General features: G+C 33.1%; 4 protein-coding genes across 13 annotated transcripts; all 4 read right to left on the bottom strand.

Annotated features, from left to right (window-relative positions):
• Positions 1 to 627: 627 nt before the first annotated feature.
• On the bottom strand, positions 628 to 7,295 carry LOC111698304 (RE1-silencing transcription factor). 3 transcript variants are annotated; one of them, XM_023468609.1, is made up of 6 exons: positions 4,272 to 4,456; positions 3,361 to 3,607; positions 2,890 to 3,171; positions 2,592 to 2,639; positions 1,537 to 1,587; positions 628 to 704 (listed from the first exon to the last, which is right to left on the bottom strand). In XM_023468609.1, the coding sequence occupies exons 1-6, from the start codon at positions 4,344 to 4,346 to the stop codon at positions 700 to 702; spliced, it is 708 nt and encodes a 235-aa protein (XP_023324377.1). In that variant the 5' UTR covers positions 4,347 to 4,456; the 3' UTR covers positions 628 to 699. The 3 variants fall into 3 exon arrangements, with proteins under 3 accessions (XP_023324377.1, XP_023324376.1, XP_023324375.1); XM_023468608.1 differs by lacking the exons at positions 628 to 704; positions 4,272 to 4,456 and adding an exon at positions 7,291 to 7,295 and having other exon boundaries at positions 1,071 to 1,587; XM_023468607.1 differs by lacking the exon at positions 628 to 704 and having other exon boundaries at positions 1,071 to 1,587; positions 4,272 to 4,831.
• On the bottom strand, positions 6,253 to 10,457 carry LOC111698303 (RE1-silencing transcription factor B). The gene is made up of 4 exons (XM_023468605.1): positions 10,356 to 10,457; positions 8,585 to 8,831; positions 8,222 to 8,449; positions 6,253 to 7,555 (listed from the first exon to the last, which is right to left on the bottom strand). Exons 1-4 carry the CDS (start codon positions 10,428 to 10,430, stop codon positions 6,942 to 6,944), a joined length of 1,164 nt encoding a protein of 387 aa, XP_023324373.1. The 5' UTR covers positions 10,431 to 10,457; the 3' UTR covers positions 6,253 to 6,941.
• On the bottom strand, positions 10,355 to 16,701 carry LOC111698301 (zinc finger Y-chromosomal protein). Of its 8 annotated transcripts, none has more exons than XM_023468599.1 (7): positions 16,507 to 16,692; positions 16,023 to 16,302; positions 14,825 to 15,317; positions 14,021 to 14,291; positions 13,567 to 13,746; positions 12,863 to 13,069; positions 10,355 to 12,608 (listed from the first exon to the last, which is right to left on the bottom strand). In XM_023468599.1, the coding sequence occupies exons 3-7, from the start codon at positions 14,897 to 14,899 to the stop codon at positions 11,722 to 11,724; spliced, it is 1,620 nt and encodes a 539-aa protein (XP_023324367.1). In that variant the 5' UTR covers positions 14,900 to 15,317; positions 16,023 to 16,302; positions 16,507 to 16,692; the 3' UTR covers positions 10,355 to 11,721. The 8 variants fall into 8 exon arrangements, with proteins under 8 accessions (XP_023324367.1, XP_023324368.1, XP_023324369.1 ...); XM_023468600.1 differs by having other exon boundaries at positions 16,023 to 16,278; XM_023468601.1 differs by having other exon boundaries at positions 16,023 to 16,278; positions 16,523 to 16,692.
• A 28-nt stretch (positions 16,702 to 16,729) lies between these two features.
• LOC111698305 (cofilin/actin-depolymerizing factor homolog) lies at positions 16,730 to 20,181 on the bottom strand. The gene is made up of 7 exons (XM_023468610.1): positions 20,071 to 20,181; positions 19,913 to 19,983; positions 19,084 to 19,136; positions 18,306 to 18,372; positions 17,403 to 17,501; positions 17,176 to 17,260; positions 16,730 to 17,117 (listed from the first exon to the last, which is right to left on the bottom strand). Exons 1-7 carry the CDS (start codon positions 20,071 to 20,073, stop codon positions 17,049 to 17,051), a joined length of 447 nt encoding a protein of 148 aa, XP_023324378.1. The 5' UTR covers positions 20,074 to 20,181; the 3' UTR covers positions 16,730 to 17,048.
• Positions 20,182 to 23,686: the final 3,505 nt, after the last annotated feature.

Below are 23,686 nucleotides of genomic sequence, written 5' to 3'. Positions count from 1 at the left end.
AAACATTTAAGTTTCAAACAGGGTATCACCGTGTCTGGTGGTCTGTAGGAAACAAATTAAAAAGTCTGTGGGTGATGAAGATTGCTCATGGAAAACAATAATATTTTTTCAGGGACAATTAACCAATGCGTTTAAAAAACAGAGGCATTTACAGGAATTTTTCCAGGGGCCATATTTCCCGTTTTGTCATATTAATTTCCAAATCTCTATTTTCCTGAATATATTTGTTCAACTTAGCTCTCTGATTTAAAAGCATTTCCTTTTCTAGACTTTCAAAAGGGAGCAACATTTTACACTGCAAATACCAAGTATCTACTTTTAGAGTTAACAATTCCATCTCATTTCTTAAAATAAAAGTATATAATGTTGCCTTAAATGTAAATGCTGACTAGAGTACATAGAATCCGAATTCAGATACTAAACAGGAATTGGTTACAAGTAGAATATTCAGATCTGCATCAAATTGGTATAAGTTCTAAGCATTGAATGGTGACAATTATAAATTTAAAGCAATGGCAACTAATTTATTATGTTTTCTCAAAAGTTTCTTCAGGTTTCATTTTGTGAACACGTCTCTTATGTTGTCGCAGATTACTTGCAGAGGTTGATGCATGATCACATAAATTACAGGGATATCTTATCTTCTCATGGGCACTCTCAATGTGAGCCTTTAAATGTCTTGGGATTGTTGCTGCATAATCACACTGGTTGCAAAACAGAGATGGAGGTTCATGTTGGGTTTGTTTATGAATTCTCACATTTGCCATACTTGCACAAACGTAATTACACTCGTCACATAAATATGAAACACCTTCATGTTTGAATTTAATATGCTTTTGCAAACATTGTGCAGTAGTGCCAATATATTCACACTGATCACACAAGAACTTCTTGTTACCATGCCTGGCTTGAATATGAGTCATTAAATTAGTATGGGATCTACCAACATATTCAGGCGCGCAACTAGGGGGGGGGCCAGGCCCCCCCCTAGCCTGATTAAGGGGGGGTTTCGCGCTTCGCGCGAAATATTTCCACCTAGCCCCCCCCTAACCAAATGTCTAGTTGCGCGCCTGAACATATTCACATTGATCACAGAAGTAAAGTCCAGAGTGACAGTTTTGAAGGTGTCTCTTTAATTTTCCTTCCGACTTTCAACAAAGTCACAATGCTCACATGGTTCATCAACAAAATGAAACTTTTTCCCGTGTTTCGTAAGTCTAAATTCCGTTTTTGCCACAAAATCACATTGAGTACAAGGAAACTCAAAAATCTCTGGGACTTTTCCCTGTAATTGTAATCTCATCAGACTCTCTGATTTGACTGAGTTTAAAAACTCTTGGTAATTATCAGGATGGACTGTCCTATAATGTCTCCTAATTTGTATTGCACCAATTCCTACAAAAGGGCATAATTGGCATGAAAATTTACATTTCTCGTGAACTTCCTTCATGTGTCTTTTCAAGCTTTGTCTTCCTTTACAAGATCGATTGCAAAAATTACATGAGAACTTATTTTTATTAGTATTCTGTTCCTTTCCTCTGCAGTCCTGTATGGAATTCTGATTTATTTCAGCAAACTTTCTTTTTCCTAAAAAGAGAAAAAAGGNGACCAACCAAATTAAACCCTTCTTTGAAAAATATTTGTCCATAGGTAAGATTTTCTAATCGAACTGGTTTGTTGATCGTTTGCATATGAAGATATACATGTTCCAGTATGTATAATAAAATTCAATTATTTACTTTTTCAGAAACTCATTGCCCCAGTTTCAATATTTTGTGCAGCAGTTTAAAATCAGTGAACGTGAGTAGTAACTTGAAATATCAAAATTTAACAATATATTCTGTTCTCCATTATTGCAAAATTTGAACTAAAACTAAGTTATTAAAATTTTCCTTGTACCATATCATACAAAACATCCGATTCAGGTAAAACTGAATTTTCTCTTTAAGCTAAAATTACTATAGTGTTGTGACAAACTTGAAAATTTCCTACGTAACATAGAATTCAAGCTAAAATTACTTAATTTAATACCAAAATTCTGAAAACTTTCTATGCAAGGGGGCTCTGCCCCATTTGCATCCCCCCGCCTCGTTCACTCCGTTTTACTCGGTGTTCCTACGCCTCTACTACAACACCCATCTTTGCACCCCCCTTGGTAAAATCCTGGTTACGGGCCTGGTTAATTAATCAATGGGTTTTAAGTTAAACTGAAATAAATTGCACCTAAGCTAAGATCTAAATCCTAAATGTTTTAAATCATAACTCTCCTCTATATAGTTGAAGAGCTATTGAGAAAAACTAAAACGTTTTGAATTTTAACCTGTAACAAAATAATTCTTTTTAAAACGTCTACTTCGATTACTTAAAACTTATTTATATATAGTACTAATAAATTGTTCGTTTTTAGGTCTGCGGGTGCGTTAAATGAAAAATAACCAAATCAATTTATACACAAAACATAACTTTATTAGTAGTAAAATAATGGTATTTGTATGCCCAAAGTTATTCAATATAGCCTTATACTAACTGAACACCGAAATGGCAATTGCTGTTAATGGTAAAATTATCAAGAGCAACATTTTTTTTCATACCTCTTTTTCCAAGTCTTCTTTTCTCACAAAACTCCAAAAAATTCAAATCTAGAATTATAAATAAAAAAATCATTTATTTATAGCAAACATCAATATAAAAACCAAGCATGAACCATAGAGCAAAGACTAACCAAAAGACTCCGCGGGAAAACTTTGTTTTTAGAAATAAACTTTAAACAATCAATTAACCTTGTTTTACGCGGAGTAAGAAGAAGTTTCTCTTATAACGTAAAGTAAATTTTTGCTAACCAGAAACCCGGCCAAAAATTCCAACGTTATTTTAGAAAATGATATTTACCTTTACTATCTAGTTCTTCTTCTTTCACAGTAGTAACTGTACAACTACTATGGTTTGATAGATTCTCTAAAGTACCCGAAGAAATCTCATTTCGATCCTTGGAACCAGGAAGGTTTTTGCTATCGTTGGAAGTAAATTTGGAATAAAGTGGAAGGATTTTTTCTTCTCCAGCATCTATAAGATTATCCATTTCATCGAAATCGATTTTTATTTCCAGACAGGACAGAGTTTGATCAAGCACAGGATTAATATCAGATCTTGAACTGGGTTGCTCTCCTGAAACTGCAACAAACATGATTATTGGAATACAACAAAATCACATTTAAACTATGTTTTTATACATATTTTTAAAAATATAATTGTGAATTTTTTGTTCATAGCAGATATTTATATTGGAGCTTCAATTTGATACTGGGTAATTTTTTTGTATTGTTACAAATGTGAAATGTTTGTTATCGTGTAATTAAGTACCTGTTTCTAAACTTGTGAAAAGGGGGCACCGCCTCATCCATTGAAATCCCAGCTGATTTACAGAACTAACCAGAGCAATTTGGAGGCGCCCAGCATTAACAATTACATCCTTCTTCTCATTCTCAGTTGGAAAACAGTTTAACTGTTTCATGAGGAGTAAGTTGTCCTCCAAACTGAACTGGAGTTTAAGAAGATCAACCATTATATTCTTAAGAACTTCATTGTCTTCAGATGTAGCATTTAAGTCCTTGGAGAAAAATACAGATAAAGTTTGAAGCATCCCGCTAGTCTAACGTGTGAGATATTTAAAAGCAAATTTAAATGGCACTTTTACCCAAAAATGTTTTTTTTTAAATAAATGTGCCACAGAAACAGTTAGTGCAGTGTAGTGGTAACCTAACACTATGCCTAACTTACATTACATATAATTACACTTTAAATAATTACCCTAAATAGCCTTGGTGGCTTTACTTATACAGAGAAGTCATGACGCCATAATTCTTTGAGTTCTGACCCGATACAAACTTGTGATTTTTTAAAAACAAATTGGTTGAATTTTTAAGATCCAATAAAAAAATTAACGGAATTTTTCGAATTTAAATAGTAAAAAATCATTAAAATTTTAATTTTTTAAAATAATAATTAAAGAAAGTCTACTTTTATATAAACTGTTATTATAGGAAATGTAATAATAGGATTTAGAACTAAAAAACTATTACTTACAGGAAATGTAATTAAATTAAATTCTTTTTAAATAAGGAATCACTGCATGATTATAAGACGTGTACGTGATAGCTATCTGAGGTGCCCGGCGTTGCTTGTGGAAATTTGAAAAAAAAAATTATTTAATTTTATTACAATCGATCAAGGATGAAATAAATTGGCGATGTTTCTGATTAATCTATATTTTCCTGCATATTTTTGTTTAATTTAGATCTCTCAGCATCAAGCTGTGACTGGTTTAGAACCTCAAAAGGAAGCTCCATATTAATCTGAAAACATTACATCATTATCTAACGTATATTATGCATTCGCGTCCTTTTCTTAGAACATTGCAGATATTCTAGGGAAAAAATTCCACTCCCCCCCCCCTCTTGAAAATCATTTTATCCTTTAGAACTAAAGTGTTTTTAGGGTTCTATTCGCTTAGTTGGGAAAAGTTTTGGGATTAAGAGCATCAAAAAGGTTGAACAAACTTGCATTTAATCTCCAATCGAACCCCCCCCCCCCAAAAAAAAAATGGAAACCTCCCAAAAATGATTTTTTTTAAGGCGTTCCATGTTTCTTCAAAAATTATCGGAAATCCCTCAAATCTAATTTCTCGAGGAATTTCCCGTTTTTTTTGGATACGTTTCCCCAATTTTTCGGTCGGATTCCGGTTTATACTGGTCTTATATTTTTGAGGGATTTCCCAAGGTTTTCGATCCGTTTCCTCATTTTTTGGGTCTGTTTCCGGTTTTCAGAAATAGTTTTAAATTCTCAGTTTGTTGATCGGTTTCCTCTTTTTTTTGGGGTCCGTTTCCTCTTTTTTTTGGGTGTGCATTTCCTCTTTTTTGGGTCCGTTTCCGGTTTAAGAAAAGTTTTTAATTCTCAGTTTGTTAATCGGTTTCCTCTTTTTTTGGGTCCGTTTCCGGTTATCAAATAAAGTTTTAAATCCTCAGTTTGTTGGTTGGTTTCCTCTTTTTTTGAGCCCGTTTCCTTATTTTTTGGGTCCGTTTCCTCTTTTTTAGGGTGTCCATTTCCACTTTTTTTTGGGTCCGTTTCCAGTTTAAGAAAAGTTTTAAATTCTCAGTTTGTTAATCGGTTTCCTCTTTTTTTTGGGTCCGTTTCCGGTTTTCACAAAAAGTTTTAAATTCTCAGTTTGTTGGTTGGTTTCCTTTTTTTTGGGCCCGTTTCCTTATTTTTTGGGTCAGTTTCCTTATTTTTTGGGTCCGTTTCCGGTTTTCAGAAATAGTTTTAAATTCTCAGTTTGTTGGTTGGTTTCCTCTTTTTTTTGGGGCCCGTTTCCTTACTTTTTGGGTCCGTTTCCGGTTTTCAGAAATAGTTTTAAATTCTCAGTTTGTTGAAGCGTTTCCATAGCACCATTTGCATGGAGGCCACTTAAAATTACGCTTCCAAAGTCCCTTTTATGTTCAGAATTAAACACCCCTGGGTTAAAGGAACCCTAATCTATATATAAATTTGGCTTGTCTGTCTGTTTGTCTGTCAAAACGGCTGAACCGATCGGGCCCAAATTCAAATTCGATCGTCATTAAATTTTTGAAAATTTTGAAAATCCACGAAATTTTTTGTGAAAATCCGGGAATTATTTTTGTTTTGTTTTACGATGTACACTTAAAGAGAACATGTTCACAAATAATTTAGAAGATGGGCGCGAAGCGCCCTCTAAGGTTAGTCTATATATAAATTTGGCTTGTCTGTCTGTTTTGGTGTTTGTTTGTTTGTTTGTTTGTTTGTCTGTCTGTCTGTTTGTATCAAATAAACGTCAAAACGGCTGAACCGATCGGGCCCAAATTTTTTGTGGGACATCATGTGACCACAGGGAAGGTTTATGAATGATTGAAATTTTAAAAATTTGTGTTTAAAAGTTTTTTATTTTTGTAAAATTTTGAAAATGTGCGAAAAAATATTATGAAATCCGCAAACTTTTTTGTTTTTGTTTTATACTGTACAAAGAGAAGATGCTCACAAATAAAGCCACAATTAAAAGTTTAAATAGAAGTTGGGCGCGAAGCGCACAAAAAGCCTAGAAATTCAGGGCGCGAAGCGCCCTGAATTTCTAGTTTTATGTATAAACAGTGCTGGGAAACCACCGTATATGTATTCAGCTGACAAAAACAATATCAATCACACCCATACAATCTAGACAAAATAATATAAATAATGAACAAAGAAACTCACAATATCTAATAACATTACTGCTGACACGTTTTCAACATTTAAAGCTTTATCTGTATTATCACTGAAACTATCTTGCTAACTTCGTCTACTGCAGAAGAAGACTGTTACTAGATAAATTTTTTCGTCAAATTCAAATTCACCTTTGAAACTTGTTATTCGTCATTTGATTTTAAACCTTGTCATTATGATGTGGATAGATTTCAGGAGTTTTCACAACTTTTGATACTATCCGAAACTGATGGAACACCTGCAATCTGCATCCTTTACCACTTTGCAGGCTGTAATAATTTCTTTAAACTAAAAGGTCATTGATCCACTTTCGTCTGCCAGGGTTTGTCTTTAAAGCCTATTCGTCGAAAATTGATATTGTTTCCCAGGTCTCCGCATTCCAGAACAACCTTCTCAAGAAAACTTGATTGATATTTTTTAAAAGTGCTTTATTTACTACTAGCTGAAGAGCCCGGCGTTCCCCGTGGAATTTCAAATTTTTTTTTGGCTTTATAGGTGAAATAAAGTACCCATCGGTTTCCTCGAAAAATGTCAGCCAATTTGGTTCAGCCGTTTGACCCTCTATAGCTAATGAGCTTTCTTATTACGACTTTTTTGTCTTATTAATCAACGGGCTTTTGTCTGATTTTTTTTTTATATCTTCCTGGTTTCAGTTTTCTGTAGAGAGGGTTTTACTCAGCTGTATCTTTGGATTTTGGTGTGTGAACACGTGTCTTGTGTTGTAGTAGATTACTTTTAGAGGTTGATGCATGTTCACATAAATCACAAGGATATCTGATTTTCTCATGAGCGCTTTCTATGTGAGCTTTTAAATACCTAGGAATTGTTGCAGCATAATCACACTGACTGCAAAATAGTGAAGGTGGTTCGTGCTGAGTGGTTGTGTGAAGTTTGATGTGAAAAAAACTCTTGCCAACATAGTTGCACTTGTCACAAGGGAACTTTATTCCATTGTGTTTAAAGTTTATGTGCTTCCGCAATTGCTCTGATCGATGAGTTACATATTCACACTTATCACACATGAATGTTTTGGTGTCATGCATTCCTGTAATATGTGACATCAAAAGTGGCTTAGACTTACCAACATAATCACACTGATCACACATAAACTGAATTCCGGAATGACAATTTTTAATGTGAACCTTTAAAAGTGATTTATTCCTCCCTACATGATCACATTGGTCACATCGTGCTCCGCCATTTTTGTGATGTTTTCTCCACTTATGTTTTTTCATGGCTTCTATAGTTGGTGAAACATGGTCACATTTGTCACATTGTTGAGGACCTGCAAAAAGAATTAGTTGGTTAGTTGGTTTGTATTAACAAAGAGAAACCCTTAGACGGCAAAACCAATTGGACTTGAATTTTACACTAAAAGCATTGTATTGACAATTTGACAATTAGTACAATTCACAAAACGTGAGCACACCAGAACATCAACGATTGTTCTACAAAACGTGAGCACATTAGAACATCTACGATTGTTCTACAAAACGTGAGCACACTAGAACATCTACGATTGTTCTACAAAACGTGAGCACATTAGAACATCTACGATTGTTCTACAAAACGTGAGCACACTAGAACATCTACGATTGTTCTACAAAACGTGAGCACACTAGAACATCTACGATTGTTCTACAAAACGTGAGCACACTAGAACATCAACGATTGTTCTATTAAAGCGATCGTGACCGTGAAAGCGAGGTAGTACAGCTGAGAGCTCAGTATTATTGAATAAAACAGTTTTATGTGATATCATTAAAATATGTTTTTACGTTGCATAATTGCTAAGTGAGAGCGCAAAGACATTCTTTAACATTTTACATGACGAATTTGTAGTGGGATGCTTTGTTTTATTAATATAGATGCTGCGCTGTCACCTGAACTATCCCGATATGCAGATCACTCCCTTTAAACTGGCAAAAAATTGAGGGGAAAAAATATTTACCTTCTGTATCTATTTTCTCTTTTTTCACATTACTTAGGTTTGAAGGATCTACTTTCATAGCAGGAAAGTTTGTCTCTTTTGAGATCATTTTTGAATCAAATTGAAACATTTTATCCTCTCCGGCTTCTGTAAGATTATCCATCTCATCCACATCAATTTTTATTTCAAGACAGGAAAGAGTTTGGTCGTGCAGTGAAGGAACATCAGATGTTAATCTTGTTTGCTCCCCTGAAGAAAAAAACATCAAACTTAACAAAATTCTTCAAATTTTTATTGAAAGATTGTTGATATCTTTACGAAAAGCAACAACTAAAGCAAATGATTTAATCAAAATTCATTTAAATCATGGTATTTATTAAGTACCTGTTTCTAAACTTGTGAAAAGGGAACAATGACTCATCCATTGAAATCCCAGCTGATTTACAGAACTGATCAGAGCAATTTGGAGGCGCCCAGCATTAACAATTACATCCTTCTTTTCATTTTCAGTTGGAAAACAGTTTAACTGTTTCATGAGGAGTAAGTTGTCCTCCAAACTGAACTGGAGTTTAAGAAGATCGACCATTATATTCTTGAGAACTTCATTATCGTCAGATTTTGCGTTTAGAGCCTTTAATAAATATAGAGATAAAGCGAGGCTTGAGTCAAGGATTTAAGAATTAAAATTTTCAGAATATTTCATTGATTAAATAAATTTGTAACAAAAATGACCTGGCAACAGTAAATAATTCACAGATCTCTGACATCCGTCAATTCGTCAATAAATCAAACAATCAGTCAATCAGTCAACCAGTCAATCGGTCAATAAATTATTCACTCAGTCACTAAGTCACTAAGTCACTAAGTCACTAAGTCACTAAGTCACTCAGTCACTCAGTCACTCAGTACTCAGTCACTCAGTCACTCAGTCACTCAGTCACTCAGTCACTCAGTCACTCAGTCAATCAGTCAATCAGTCAATCAGTCAATCATTCAGTCAATTAATCAGTCAATTAATCAGTCAATCAATCATACAATCAATCAATCAATCAATCCGTCAATCGGTCAATAAGTCAATTAGTCAATCAATCAATACGTAAAACCGTCAATTCAGTCATTTCTTCACTCATTCGGTACACAGAAAAAAAAACACAATAAATTAATCAATAAATCTATAAAATACTTCATCCATCAATCGAACATAAATTAGAATTTAAGAAAAAATAACATTTGACATTTTAGAATGAAATTAGTTTAGTTTGGGATTTAACACCTTTTTCATCATTAATAAAGATGTGTTTATTGAGGTCGAATTTAAAGAATTTAGACCGGTTGCAGTTCTTCTAGAAATTTTAATCAGTGTTTCGAGGTTTGAGCCCGCGCGCAATTTGAACGGGTGATCAGCGGTTCAGCGACGCGGGTCAAATTCATTAAATTCGACCTTTTCTTAATCAATCGCCTATCCAGCTAGCTATCTATATAATAAAGCTTTCGTTTATATAAATATATTTATATATTTATATACAGGGTGTCCCACGAAACATGACAATAGCAAGACGACTTGAAAGTCGTCTTTGGTATTTGAATTTATTTGTGACATTTAGTCTTCTATCTACTTTAACATGTATGATTCTTGAAACAATTATCACATAATTCTCCTAGCCCTGGCATTTACAAAAAGTGGTCTGCGTTTTTTGTGCTTTCAATATTACTGGAGAGTTTGGTTCAGATTTCAATTTTGTTAAATAAAAGCAAAATTGTCGAAATCTGAACGAAATTCTTCATATCTCGGGCAATATTGAAAGCACAAAAAAGGCAGACCACATTTTGGAAATGGCAGGACAAGGGAAATTTTGTGATTATTATCTCTAGAAATTTACTTCTAAAATTAGGTTGACACATGAACGCAGCAAATTATATCAAAAATCAAGACGACATTCAAGTCGTCCTGCATACTGTCATGTTTCGTGGGACACCCTGTATTAGCTATGGCTGGCCTAACAGCTGAACAAAATTGGCTGAATTTTTATGAGGGAAACCTCGAGTCAATGAGTTCCCCTGGAGTAACAAAGTCTTAAAAAACATTTTTTTTTCAAATATTATTTTTTTTAAATTATATTTCTTTTTCAATTTTCCGCCAATATTCTATATTTTCCTGAATATTTTTGTTTAATTTAGTTCTCTCAGTATCTAAATCTGTCTGGTTCAGAACCTCGAAGGGAAGCTCCATTTTAGTCTGAAATTGAAATTGAATGTTTATAATGAAGGATATGTTTTTAATATGATATCCATTTAATGAAAATGTTTTTACTCATAAACTCGTGGCCTTGGAATATATTTCAATCTTCAGAAAATAATACCTCTAGGAGAATACTTCATAATATAGAATTTGTTAAATCTAATTAAGTTAGAAGCTTAACGTTTGGGATTAAATTACATTTTTATTGCCATAATAAACGCACCGATCACAGTTAAACAAAATTCGAGGAAACCGATCAACAAATTAAGATTTTAAAAGTTATTGAAAAAAGCGGCAACAGATCAAAACTATGTGGAAATGGATCAGAAAGAATGAGGAAACCGACCAGAAAAAAAAGAGGAAACCATTCAACTATAAATATTGGGAAACGGATACAAAATATTCGGAAATCCCTCAACAATTCTGAGCTTTTGAGGGAATTCTTTGAAATTCCTCAAAAGTCAATTTGATCCGTTTCCGTGTTGCTCGGTTTCCATGTTACCAACAATTTCTGTATCTTAAAAGTATTTCAGACTTTCAGCCAACTGTCTCTTTTAATTTCTTTTTCCTTCAGTGACAGGTCAGGACTAGTTCACTTGATGCTACGTTTTCACAGCTCTCCCAGCTTACACAGGACATGAACCTCTCAATCAATTTGCCACAAATGTTGATGGGAGAACTCTGGAGAACCACGTGAATGTTCTTAGTTTTGAGATTCTAAGTTAAGTTGGTCTCCAACCTTTATATAAAATAGCTAAAATTGTAATTTACAACCATGCGCGGGTAAACGGCGGGAGTAACCATGAGTATTGAGTACCCTGGGCAACGCTGGGTTCTCAAGCTAGTACATGATAAAGGTAAGGCTCGAGTTAATATGTGATTCTTTTAAAACGGCATAATCACGGCTTAAAGTAGTATTATAGTAAAACTAGCTCAATACCATAGCATTATAAAATATTTTCCTAAGTAAACCGGCCATTTATAATCTTCTTTGACTATTTTCTGCTAAGATGTTTACTATAAACTCCAATTTTAAAGCTTTTTTGAAATATTTTATCATTGTTTAAACGATATTTGATTTTCAAGATTTCTTGTTTTTTGATGGTCAAACATTCAAAGAAGGAGAAAAATCGCGTTTTTCAACTTTAATCCCGCTTGCTCAACACAAGACTATCAAAAATCTATGATTTATCGGAAATAGAATGTTTCTAGTGTTGAGACAACTGTGAAAGCCGAAAATTTCGTGCGATTTTTTAATTTTATATACTAAAATTTCGATCAATCAATCAAATGTATCTTTTGGCTCTAATTTATGTACTCGTCTCTTATGTTGTCTAAGATTGCCTTGTGATGTCGACGCATGATCACATAAATTACAAGGATATCTTATTTTTTCATGAGCACTCTCAATATGAGCTTGCAAAAACTTTGCCAGCGTTGCTGAATATTCACATTTATCACAGAAGAATTTGGGAGGTTCATGTTGAGTCTCTTTGTGTGATTTGACACGGACTAATGACGCCCCGACGTAGTTACATTGATCACATGGAAAAGAAACTCCATCATGTTTATATTTGATGTGTCTTTGGAGCAGCAATGTAGTTTTACCAATATAATCGCATTGATCACAGAGGTACATGTTGTTCATGTGTCTCGCCTCCTCGTGTAATCTGAGATTTGATTTGGATTTAGTAGAATATACGCACTGATCACATCTATATATAACTTCAGAATGACAGTTTTGAATGTGTTGCTTTAATTTCGTTTTTGTTTTACCGACAAAATCACATTCCTCACACGGAGACTCGGTGCAATGTTGAGTTTCAATGTGTATTTTCATGTGCTCCGTGGTTTCGGCTAAAAAGTCACACTTTGCACATTTAGTCCAGCTGGGATTGGAAAGGTCAGGATGATATATCTTAATGTGTCTTTTCAAACACATTTCATTTGTTCCTTCATAAGAACAGAACTGACAGGGTTGCTTATTTGTGCCATGAACCCTTTCCGTGTGCTTTTTCAGACACTTAAAATTTTTCGTTGAAAACTCACAAAATTCGCACGAATAATTCTTGTGCAATTTCTTTCTGTGCTCCAAAAGCTTCTTATGAGTAGGTCCCACGAAGTCACAATCAACGCAGAAGTGGATTTTCTTCTTGTTCTGGCTTAACCCTGAAATAAATTATCTATTTTAAGAGCTTTGAGAAAAAATATTAGTTTCGATTTTTCATTAAAGGGTAATTTTCTGAGAAACAACGGCAAAATAGGGAACCCCAGCTTGCTTTTTAAAATCTTGTAGAAACTTTTCCACGAAAACTATTGAATAAAATTTCTTCACAAAATAATCTTAATTCTCCATAAGTTCAAGGTCCATCGATAGAAAAAAATCCTCAAAAGCCTTGACACTTGTCTATTTTTTTAAATACCTTCTTTGTGTTTATGTTGCACATGCTGGCGAAGTGTGGATTTGAGAACTGAGGTGTAACTGCACTCCTTGCAGGAGTAGTAGGACTCCTCATGTACGTTCTTCTTGTGTTTAAACAGTTGAAATTTAGAGGAAAAATCTAGCTCACAATGTTGACATTGAAATTCTTTTCGGTCATCCTTGCTCTCTTGGTTTGGAGGTTCAACACCTTAATGAATAATAAAATAAAATATGTCTAGCCCGTTAGACTCTAATCCCATTAATCTGGAAGTTAATAATTTGAATTTTCCACTTTAAGATTACATCATTATTGATGTACTACAGTAAGGTACAACACCAGCCTTCTACATCAACAAAAATAGCAATTTAAGAAACTGTAAGGGCAATCTCAAGTTACAATCTCAAGTTACAATTACAACGATATCACGATATCCCTTGATGGCTTTGCCTGATATAGTATGAATTAAATATCCATTCGCCATTTTTTAACCGTTTCTTTTTATTTGTGGTTTCTCTGAAAAAGGGACTTGCACATTTCTTGCTTGTAAGAAACAATGGAGAAAATATCAGAATTAAACATTTTCGAGTCAGAAAAACGAGATTATCTTCTGTATATTAAATCAGATGAAGGTTTCAAGGTACCGTAGTAAATTGGGCATTGTCATCTTTAATGAAGGGTCACTTGAGAAGAGAGGGTTAATTTACCTTGTAAATTTTCCTCCTTGACAATAAGACTGGGAAAGTTTGATATGTTTGATGTATCAAAACCAGGGGTTTCATCATCAAACTGAAACCCAGTTTCTTCAAGATCTATTTTAACTTCGTCCCAAGATAGCCATTTGTATAGACCCAGATCAGCATCAGGAGTAATGGCTTTTTCACCGCCTAAACATCAGAGCTATAATAAATAGGGGTTAACATTTTTCGGAATTGTTTCCCTACTAGTCTATATTTGCTGGAAAAAAAAAAAACTAAAAGTAAGACGTTTTTATTATTAACCCACGAACTGGGGTAGCACGCACACATTCTTTTTATATTGAAGTGAAACATTTTGGATGAAGGGTTTGAAAAAATTAAATATTTGCCCCCATGGTTTCTAACAAATTTCTCTATTTTTACAACTTCTTAATCAAAGTTTGAAATTTTTATTATTAATTACCTTTTCCTGAAGTTGAAGCCGATGCTAAAATAGTTTGATCAAGACCATTTCCATTCTCAAGCCACGCGGTTCCCAGCTGATTTACCGAGCAAATAGAATTAATATTTTGCCGCGCAGCATTTATAACAGTTTCCTTCTCTTCTTCATACTCAAGATGGACGCTCAGTTGTTTAATTAACCGAAAAATGTCCTCTAATTTAAATTGCAGTTTTAGAAGATCCAACATCATTAATTTGAGCACTTGATCGCCTTGGGATCTGGTTTTAATACCCTGAAGAGAATATAGATTTGAACCAGCAAGAAGTTGATTGTTCTTTAAAATGATGACAAACTTAACTGTTCATCTTAGATGTTAAACTCGATGGTCCCCCCTCCCCCATAAAAAGAAACATTTCAAAGTCTACCCTTATAATCTATATATCTCACTGAATATAATCCTTTATATTGATTTATCTGGTTTATACCAGTATATAATCTATATATCTCCCTGTATATAAACCTATATATATTGAATTATCTGGTTTAATCCAGTAAATAATCTGTATATCTCCCTGTATATAATCCTATATATTGATTTATCTGGTTTAATCCAGTAAATAATCTATATATCTCCCTGTATATAATCCTATATATATATTGATTTATCTGTTTAATCCAGTAAATAATCTGTTTATCTCCCTGTATATAATCCTATATATATTGATTTATCTGGTTTAATCCAGTAAATAATCTCTATATCTCCCTGTATATAATCCTATATATTGATTTATCTGGTTTAATCCAGTAAATAATCTGTATATCTCCCTGTATATAATTCTGTATGCTAGATCTTTGATCTTGAAGTACAGGAGGAGCTAGAGATTCGAACGGGAGTTCCATTCTGAATCTGAAAATAAACTAACAAACATTTTTTTTTAACATCATAAATATGAAAATAAATCCCGATAAATCAATCAATCAATCAATATTTTTGCACTGACCAGTAGTAAAAAATTCCCCCAAACCCTTGTTTGAGTAAGTAAGTTTTTTCTTCTATACAAAATTTTAAACAAATTTTGCAGCACAGACAAATTTCTTGTGTTTTCCAGATAGAAAAAAACGATATCATCTTATTTGTTGCTCAAATATAGGGGTTAATGGTATCGTAGTAAATAATTAGATATCGGAGACAGTCCGGTCAGAAAAAAACGCATAATTATATAAGACAAAATCTACAAACTGTTAATAACTTTTTTGTCAGAACGCTTCGGGAAATATACTTTCTAGAATTTACATAATCGTTAAAGGGAGTGACCGGCTATGTAAAGTAGTTGAACTGAGTATGCAGTGTTGTGGAAAACTTCTTTCGGATTCATTTGAGACATACTAAACTTTCTAAAGATCTGTAAATCCTGAGTAACTCCTACTTTGGGGGTGGATACGTTTTCAGATTTAGTTTTTTTTAATTATTAAATAACGAAGACATAAAATGTAAAAAGTTCTTCAATAAACTACAGACGTCATGTATAGGAACAGGTTGAAAAATAAAAATTAACTTTTATATTTAAAATAAATATAATATATTTATTTTAAATTTATTTTTAGTCATGAAAATGGTTCCTCATTTTCCATGTGGTTTTCTGCAGATTTTCTAGAATTATTGAAAAGACGACATTTGAAGAATTTAAAGAAATCTGCGAAAAAATTCAAAGAAAATTAGAAATTCAATATAATGATAAAAACGAAATAATTGATTCTAGAATTGATTTATTGGCAAATTTCTTTTGAGATATATGTTCCCAACCATCTAATTAGATTACTGCGTGATTTTTACTTTTTTTTCGTCGTCGTTATTTAGTAATTTTAAAAAACCGATTCTCAAAACGTATCAATCCCCAAAGTAGGAGTTTTGAACGTCGAATTTGCGCTCAAGCACAGGATTTACAGATTTTTAAACAGTTTAATATGTCTCAAATAAATCCGAAAGAAGTTTTCCACAACACTGCATACTCAGTTCAACTACCGGTCACTCCCTTTAACCTTCTCAATCTTTCTGCAGAATACGTGTAAAAATATCTTGAATAATTACCCGAGGTAAAAAATTAACAAGGATGAGTCATGAGTACCCATAAAGGATGAGACTTTGCACTTTATACATAATTTAAAAACATCTTTCTTACATGTATGGTCATGCTTGCGCGCATCTTAGATTAGTTTGTTTCTAAAATTGCTAGATCTTCCGAAATACCATAAAGACTTTAAAATCTTGATTAAAGGGACTGTACGCGTAAATTTAAGTGATCCTCCATGCAAGGATAGCAATGAACTCATTACTAAGTACCCATGAAACCTTCACTTGATCAATTATGTGGTAAATATATTCTTTTTTCCTAGGTTTCAAAGTATTTCATTTTTATAATTTCTATACGTTTTCCTGCAGTAGAAATGCGCATATTATAATTGAAGTATTATTAATTGGGCATTGAAATCTTTGCAAGTTGAGTTACTCGAAATTACGCTTACAGATTGTTTAATTTTAACAATTTTCTCCTTCGTTTCCGTGACAAATCCGCAAGGTAATATTACAACATACTGCATTGTGAAATTAAGTCTTACTGCAACAAAGAAGTTAAACTATTCTCTCTAGATGTACTTCTGTCTTAAATTCTTTTAACGATAATTAGAAATACCCTCTGGTCACATTTTTGTACATTCTGAATCTGAAATGCATTAAAAAGATATATTTATTAGAAAATAAGCAATTCTATTCCAAAATGATAAATGCAAAATCAAATTAAATGCTATGTGAAAAGTTGAGAAATCCGCAAAATCTTGTTCCGTTTTCTGAATTTGCGGATTTCTTGGGACTGGTTTAATAGTGAATAGTTAAAATAATTATCAATGAAGGTTAATACAATAACGAGCAATGAAATTTCCCGGAAGAACATTTGGTAAAAACGGACTCTTGATGCCAATTCTTGGTCGAGGCGAAGAGCTGCAAGAAGCTGTCACAGAGATAGAGGCAGGAGCAGCTGCGGCAGGAAGCAGCTTACATCCTGTCAGTGGAGCGAAGCTGCTTTTCAACACTCTCCTCGGAAGCTTCGCTGCTGTCAGTAGCCTACAATTTATCAAATATTATTTTCAAGAAACGCAAAAACTATATTTTTGCTACAAACCTGTATATACTTCTGTACACCAACAAGAGACTTCTTGAGAGCATCGAAGGAAGAAGAGTACAACATTTTCTTCTTGATCTTGGCACTAAATAATAAATTGGATATTATAAATCTCATACCTAAAATTTTTAGCCACAATTATCAATACAACTAAAAAAATGTCTATTCGTTTGAAACAAGGGTATTAATTTTTTTTGCCCCTTTTAATCTGGTTGGATGACTAGTACCTGTCAGGGCACCAGGACATGAGGAACAGTTTCTGCTTCTTGCTGGACTCAGTAGTTCCCTGGCATTGATGCTCATACTCGAAATCATACAGACCATACCTAAAATGATATTCACATTATTATCATCATTATTATTATTGAAGGTCAACTCTTAGTTAAATGAAGTCGGGGTCGGCGCTCCTCCTCCGCTGGTAACGTATCCAAGGATAATGTCACAAATAAGTGCTTTAAGGTTTTTTAGTTTGTCTGCGAGTGTGAGTGAGGGTCTGTTACTGTTAAACACTGTTTGAGTGAGTAATAAGGTTCAAAAGTGTTTAAAAGTGTTAAAAACTGTTTACAAAGTGTTTAAAAGTGTGTTTGAAACTGTGTTTAAAACTTTGTTTAAAACTGTGTTTAAAACTGTGTTTAAAACTGTGTTTAAAACTGTGTTTAAAACTGTGTTTAAAACTGTGTTTAAAACTGTGTTTAAAACTTTGTTTAAAACTGTGTTTAAAACTGTGTTTAAAACTTTGTTTAAAACTTTGTTTAAAACTTTGTTTAAAACTTTGTTTAAAACTTTGTTTAAAACTTTGTTTAAAACTTTGTTTAAAACTTTGTTTAAAATTGTGTTTAAAATTGTGTTTAAAACTGTGTTTAAAACTGTGTTTAAAACTTAGTTTAAAACTGTTTTAAAACTGTGTTTAAAACTGTGTTTAAAACTTTGTTTAAAACTTTGTTTAAAACTGTGTTTAAAAAGTGTTTAAGAGTATTCATGAGTGAGCGTTAAAAAATGTAGAGTGTTTAAAAGTGTCAGTTCATAAACCTGTTTAAGAGTGTCAGAGTGTTAAAAAGTGTTAAGCGTTAAAATGTGATCAGTTTTAAAGTGTGTGAAAGAGAGTGATAAAGTGTTGCAAAGTAAATTACCTGCACTCACTGTCTCCAGCTTTCTGTAGATCAGTCAAGAAATCTTCATACTTAGCATCTCTCTCTCCTATTCATATTTTAGTTGAACAAAATGATAATCAGGAGGGGCTGTACTCTTTGCCTCACCACCTTCTATCTATCTATATACTTTGCTGTCTGTTTGTATCCAATAAACGTCAAAACGGCTGAACCGATCGGACCCAAATTTTGGTAGGGGCCGTACATGACCCAAGGGGAGGTTTCTGGATGATCATAATAAAAATTTTTTAAAAAGCGAACAGAATTCTATTTTCATTAAATTTTGAAAATCCATAAAATCCTCTGCTGCAAATGATCTTAAAGACAATCCCAAAGGTCTGTAAGCGTAATTTCAAGTGACATACCTTGCAAATATGGCAATGTCCAATTTACAACGGTAAGCTGAAAAGTTTAGTTTGCTCAAGTTTGAATTACATATCCAAGCTTTTGTTTCATTAATTTATTTTTATTTGCAGTTTCCTTGTAAAAAGTAACTTACGCATTTCTTGCTATTTTAAGAAGGAATTAAGAAATTATCCGAACTCAACACTTAGTCAGAAAAAACGACGATATCTTCCACAAAATATGCGTTCAGTCTCTTTGATTGGAATAAAAAGTTAACTTCATAAAATGAAGACCAGGTAAAGAACCTCATCTGTTTTATTGCATTTTCCTAATTTGGTGAAACCCTAAGTATTTTTGTTGACAACGGAATTGTTCTTTTTCGTTTTAAAAATTCATTCAGATTTTTTTTTCTTACCAAGAGACTCCACTTGAATAGTCTTCTCATCCTTGATAAAGAAGACGACATATCTATAAAAAAATTTATATTTTAAACTTCAGTTTCAACTTAACGCTATATTATTCGAATTTTGGGGAATCTGAAAAATCTAGATAATCAACAGCAATCCCCCCCCTCCCCCCCTTTATTGACACTTTTCACCCAGCCAAAATGGACCCCCCCCCTCCTATCAATTTTGTACATGACCACTTATTTTACAGCCAAATTATTATCATTTTTTTTATTATTTTGGGGTTATGTTAGGTTAAGACAATTTCTGGGCCGAGCGCTGCGGCTAGGACAGGCTAGGGGTCGAGCGTATCTGCTAGGAGACCGGGCGCTACGGCCCCATGACAATTAGATCCATGTGTTACATATGAGATCCATGTACAAAATTGATAGGAGAAGGGGGCGTGGGGTCCAAAAATCCTTCTGTAGGAAATTACCATATTTTCCGCTTATAATCAATTTTCCCCAATCCCCCTTTTCTACAAAATCCTTTCCATTGTTTTAAACTAACACCTATTTAAAACTATGCGTCACATGTTCAGTTTATCTTTTTACTACCTTAAACTCAACATTTGTTAATTTGAGGGGCGGAATTCTATAGTTGGGGATATGAACTGAACAGAGGCGAATTTGAAAATATTTCCATTAAATTTAGACTTTCTTATTAATTTTAAGGTTTCCGAGTGTTTTAAGTCCCTACGGATGTTTGAAAACACAGAACACTCAGCATATAAGTTGCCTCCCCCCCCTTTCCATGTAAACGTCTTCCGACTTTTATACTTGATTAGACAAACCTTACCTGTACTTTTTATCCTTCTTAACTGCCTCAAAATGGGTTTTGCATTCGTCACTAACTGCTACTCCAGAAGACTAAAAAAATGGTTGAAAGTATAAAAAACAACATAATTTTTAAAATTTAAAGTATAATTAAGTAAATTAATAAAATTAATATTCTACCATGTTGGCTTAAAGTCAGCTGCAAGAAGAGTTCACTAACACCGGTCCAATACCTTGTTAATACCTTGATAGATAGATAAACATATACCTATCCCTTCTCCACAGTACACATTATACCGCCCTTCAGATGCGCAGATGTATTTTTTCGTCTTATGCGCATAAATGTCCATTTTCTAACCGTCTGCGCAACTCAAAGTTTTCAGGGACAAATCTAAAATATTATTATTCACATTTTGGGGAGGAAGAGTTAAGGGAGTAAAAGGATTTTAGCAGGCCCGACCCAGGGGGGAGTGCAAGGGTTCAGGTGCACCCCCCTTTCTCCTAAAATGGGGATTCAATGACGAATTGTACACCCCCCCCCCACCCGGTTTTTGAATAAATTGCTTGGGATAATCTTCTCTTGAGAAATTAAGATATTATATCATTCAAAGTTTTCAAATTTTTGTTATTATTCTGTATAATATAATATGTATATGTTATATCTGAACAATTCTATTTCTAAGTATTAAGCTGTTCCCTCAGAGCAACCAAAAACCTTCTTTTATAAAAAGAAATTGTCCTGCAGAGGTATAGATTTCATGTTCGTGTTTCTTTCGTTTTGTCGATATACATGATACATACCGACAGGGGCGGATACAGGATTTAAGTGAGGGGGGGGGGCAAGATTTTTTAGGAACAAAAAAATTAATAATTAGGAACAAAAAATCGTGCCGCAGGCGAAATTTTGTTTTGACTTAAAAGACTCAAAAACTAAGAGTCAAAATTAATGACTAAAGACTAAAAAACTAGATTTTTAACTTTAAGGAACAAAATTAACAGATTAGAACAGGAATTTAGGAACAATTAAAAGATTGTTCAGGAATTAGGAACAAAAATAAATGATTAGTTGACAGGAATTTAGGAACATTTAAAAGATTGTTCAGGAATTAGGAACAAAAATATTGGATTAGGACAGGGATTTAAGTTGGGTCGGACACAGTATTAGGAACAGGAACAATAATAGGAACATTAGCAATTTAAAAACAAAAAGAAATTATACTAGTTATACTTAAATGCATCAAAATTAGGACCAATATTACAATTTTGATAAATGAGTATTGATTAAGAAACATTACTAGATATGAACAATATTATAACTTAATTGTCTAGTTTCTTACAAATTTTTAATTCTAAATTTATCGTTAACAATAACATTTACTTGTTGTCGTTGATTTTTAAATTAAATTGAAGAAAAGAAAGTCAAGATTTCCATTAAATAAAAAAAGCTTGAAATTGAAAAACACATACGATTTATAAAATTGGGAACATTTTTTGCCTCGAAATCTCAGGGAGGGGCTACGCCCCTCCCTGATCAATCTGTCAGGGGGTGGTGAATGTCCCCCCGCCACCCCCCTGTATCCGCCCCTGCATACCGACGTGATACATGCAATGTAAAAAATATGTTCCAGTATGTATAAAAAATCAATTCTTTAAATTTTGCAGAAACATTGCCTCAGATTCAATATATTTTGTCCAGACTTAATTCAAAATCAGTAAAACGCGTAGTAATATCAAATTTTCAACATTTGCTGTCTTCCAATATCGTAAAAATTTAGCTAAAAACCAAATCATGAAAAGTTTTATGAAAATTTACCGGACAAAATATCAAATTCAGGGAAAATCGAATTTTTACTGTAACATTAAGTTCAAGCTTTATAAATTACATACAAATTAGAAAAAACCTAATAATCATAAATTTCAAGTTATTTCTCGTTTTCTTACCAAAATTCTGAAAATTTTCTATCCAGGGGGGTTTTGCCACCCTGCAACCCTACCCCCCATTCACTACGTTTTACTCGGTGATCCTGGGCCCGTACTTCAACACCTTTCTTTGCACTCCATCCTTCCATCATTCCTTCTACCTTCCTTCCTCCTTCCTTCTTATATTTTTTAGTGATAAATAGAAAACTCTGAAATAAGAAGACGACTTAATAGCATACTTAAGTGCACATTTGATGTTATTACAAAGCAAATAGTTTTACTAGACACTAATTGAATCACAAAATAAGTGAAATGGGTCGGTTTTCACTGCACAATTGCTGTGTTCCATGCTCTTTAGACTATTCAAAGTCATAAATTGAATCTGAAGGTCGTCTTCCTATTTCAGAGTTTTCTGGTTATCACTGTACCTTCCATCATTCCTTCTACCTTCCTCCCTCCTTTTTCCCTTCTTCCTTCTTACATTTTTACAGTGATAAATAGAAAACTCTGAAAAAGGAAGACGACTTAATAGCTAAGTTAAGTATATTTGATGTTGTTACAAAGCAATTAGTTTTACTAGACACTAATTAAACCACAAAATAAGTGAAATGGGTCTGTTTTCACTGCACAGCTGTGTTCCATGCTCTCTAGACTATTTAAAGTCATAAATTGAATCTAAAAGTCGTCTTCCTATTTCAGAGTTTTCTGGTTGATCACTGTACCTTCCGTCATACCTTTTCCTTCCTTACATCAGGATACTCCTTCCTTCTTCCTTCCTCCTGGTCGACTTACCTTTTTAAATCCTATTCCAATTCCATAATTCCAAAATAATATAAAATAAGATAGATATAATTCCTTTACGACGACAATGATGTTCATTGACAATTTCCTATAAATGTCGAAGATTTATCAAACTAAAAATGAAAAATATTGTTTTTATTACATATTTATTAAATGTGAGATTTATTTTTATTCATCTTTAAAATGTTATAAACAACAATAATAAATATTAAATAACAATTGTGAAAGAACTCGAACAGAATTACATTGTTTAGCGAGGAGAAAACAATTATAGAAAATCGATGGAAATAAAAAATAAAAGGAATTTTATCCTCCGACTCCAAGTTACATTTTCACAACATGCCACTATTCCATGCACTGCATGTATCTACTAAACTTTTTAACATTTAAACATTATAATAATATATATAATAAAACAAGACATTCGTATATATATATGTTGTTTTTCAACTAATAGAATAGCTTATCCGATTCACCTTTATAGGATAATGTTTTCAACTAATAGAATAGCTTATCCGATTCACCTTTATAGGATAATGTTTTCTCTATAATAATTGATTAGCTTATTTATACAGCAGAGAAAGAGAAGAGACAGAAAACGACGATCTCTTCCTTATTTTAAATCTAATAACGAAGGATAAAGTACACCGAGGTGAATCTAGCATGAAACTCCTGTATGGCGAGTCCATTAGCACCTGATCCAATCAGGGTTCAGTCATGCATCATTATATCGGCGCTATCAGTAAATGGAAATATTCACTTCTACTGATTAACTATAATGATGTAACGCTTTAATATTTTTAAATTTAAAAGTCCCCTGAAACTTGAAAGGTAAGATAATATTGTTCAACAATATTTTTCTGTAGAAAACTCTTAAATGTTCTCGAATTAATATTTCAAAAGGGGAAATTGACATTAGAAAATTATTTCATTCTAATAACATTTGTTTTTATATATTCGATTTTTTTTTCTTACTTTATCAAAGTTTACATCAAAATTGAGAAAAAAAATATACAGGGTGTGGAAAATTAATAAAATGAGAAAACCGTTAAGGATTCTTTACAGCGAATTGCGA

Source organism: Eurytemora carolleeae, unplaced genomic scaffold (genome assembly GCF_000591075.1).
Source record: "Eurytemora carolleeae unplaced genomic scaffold, Eaff_2.0 scaffold180, whole genome shotgun sequence".
NCBI classification, from domain to species: domain Eukaryota; kingdom Metazoa; phylum Arthropoda; class Copepoda; order Calanoida; family Temoridae; genus Eurytemora; species Eurytemora carolleeae.
Note: the sequence above shows the minus strand (reverse complement) of the source record. Positions and strands in the feature narration are given on the sequence as shown.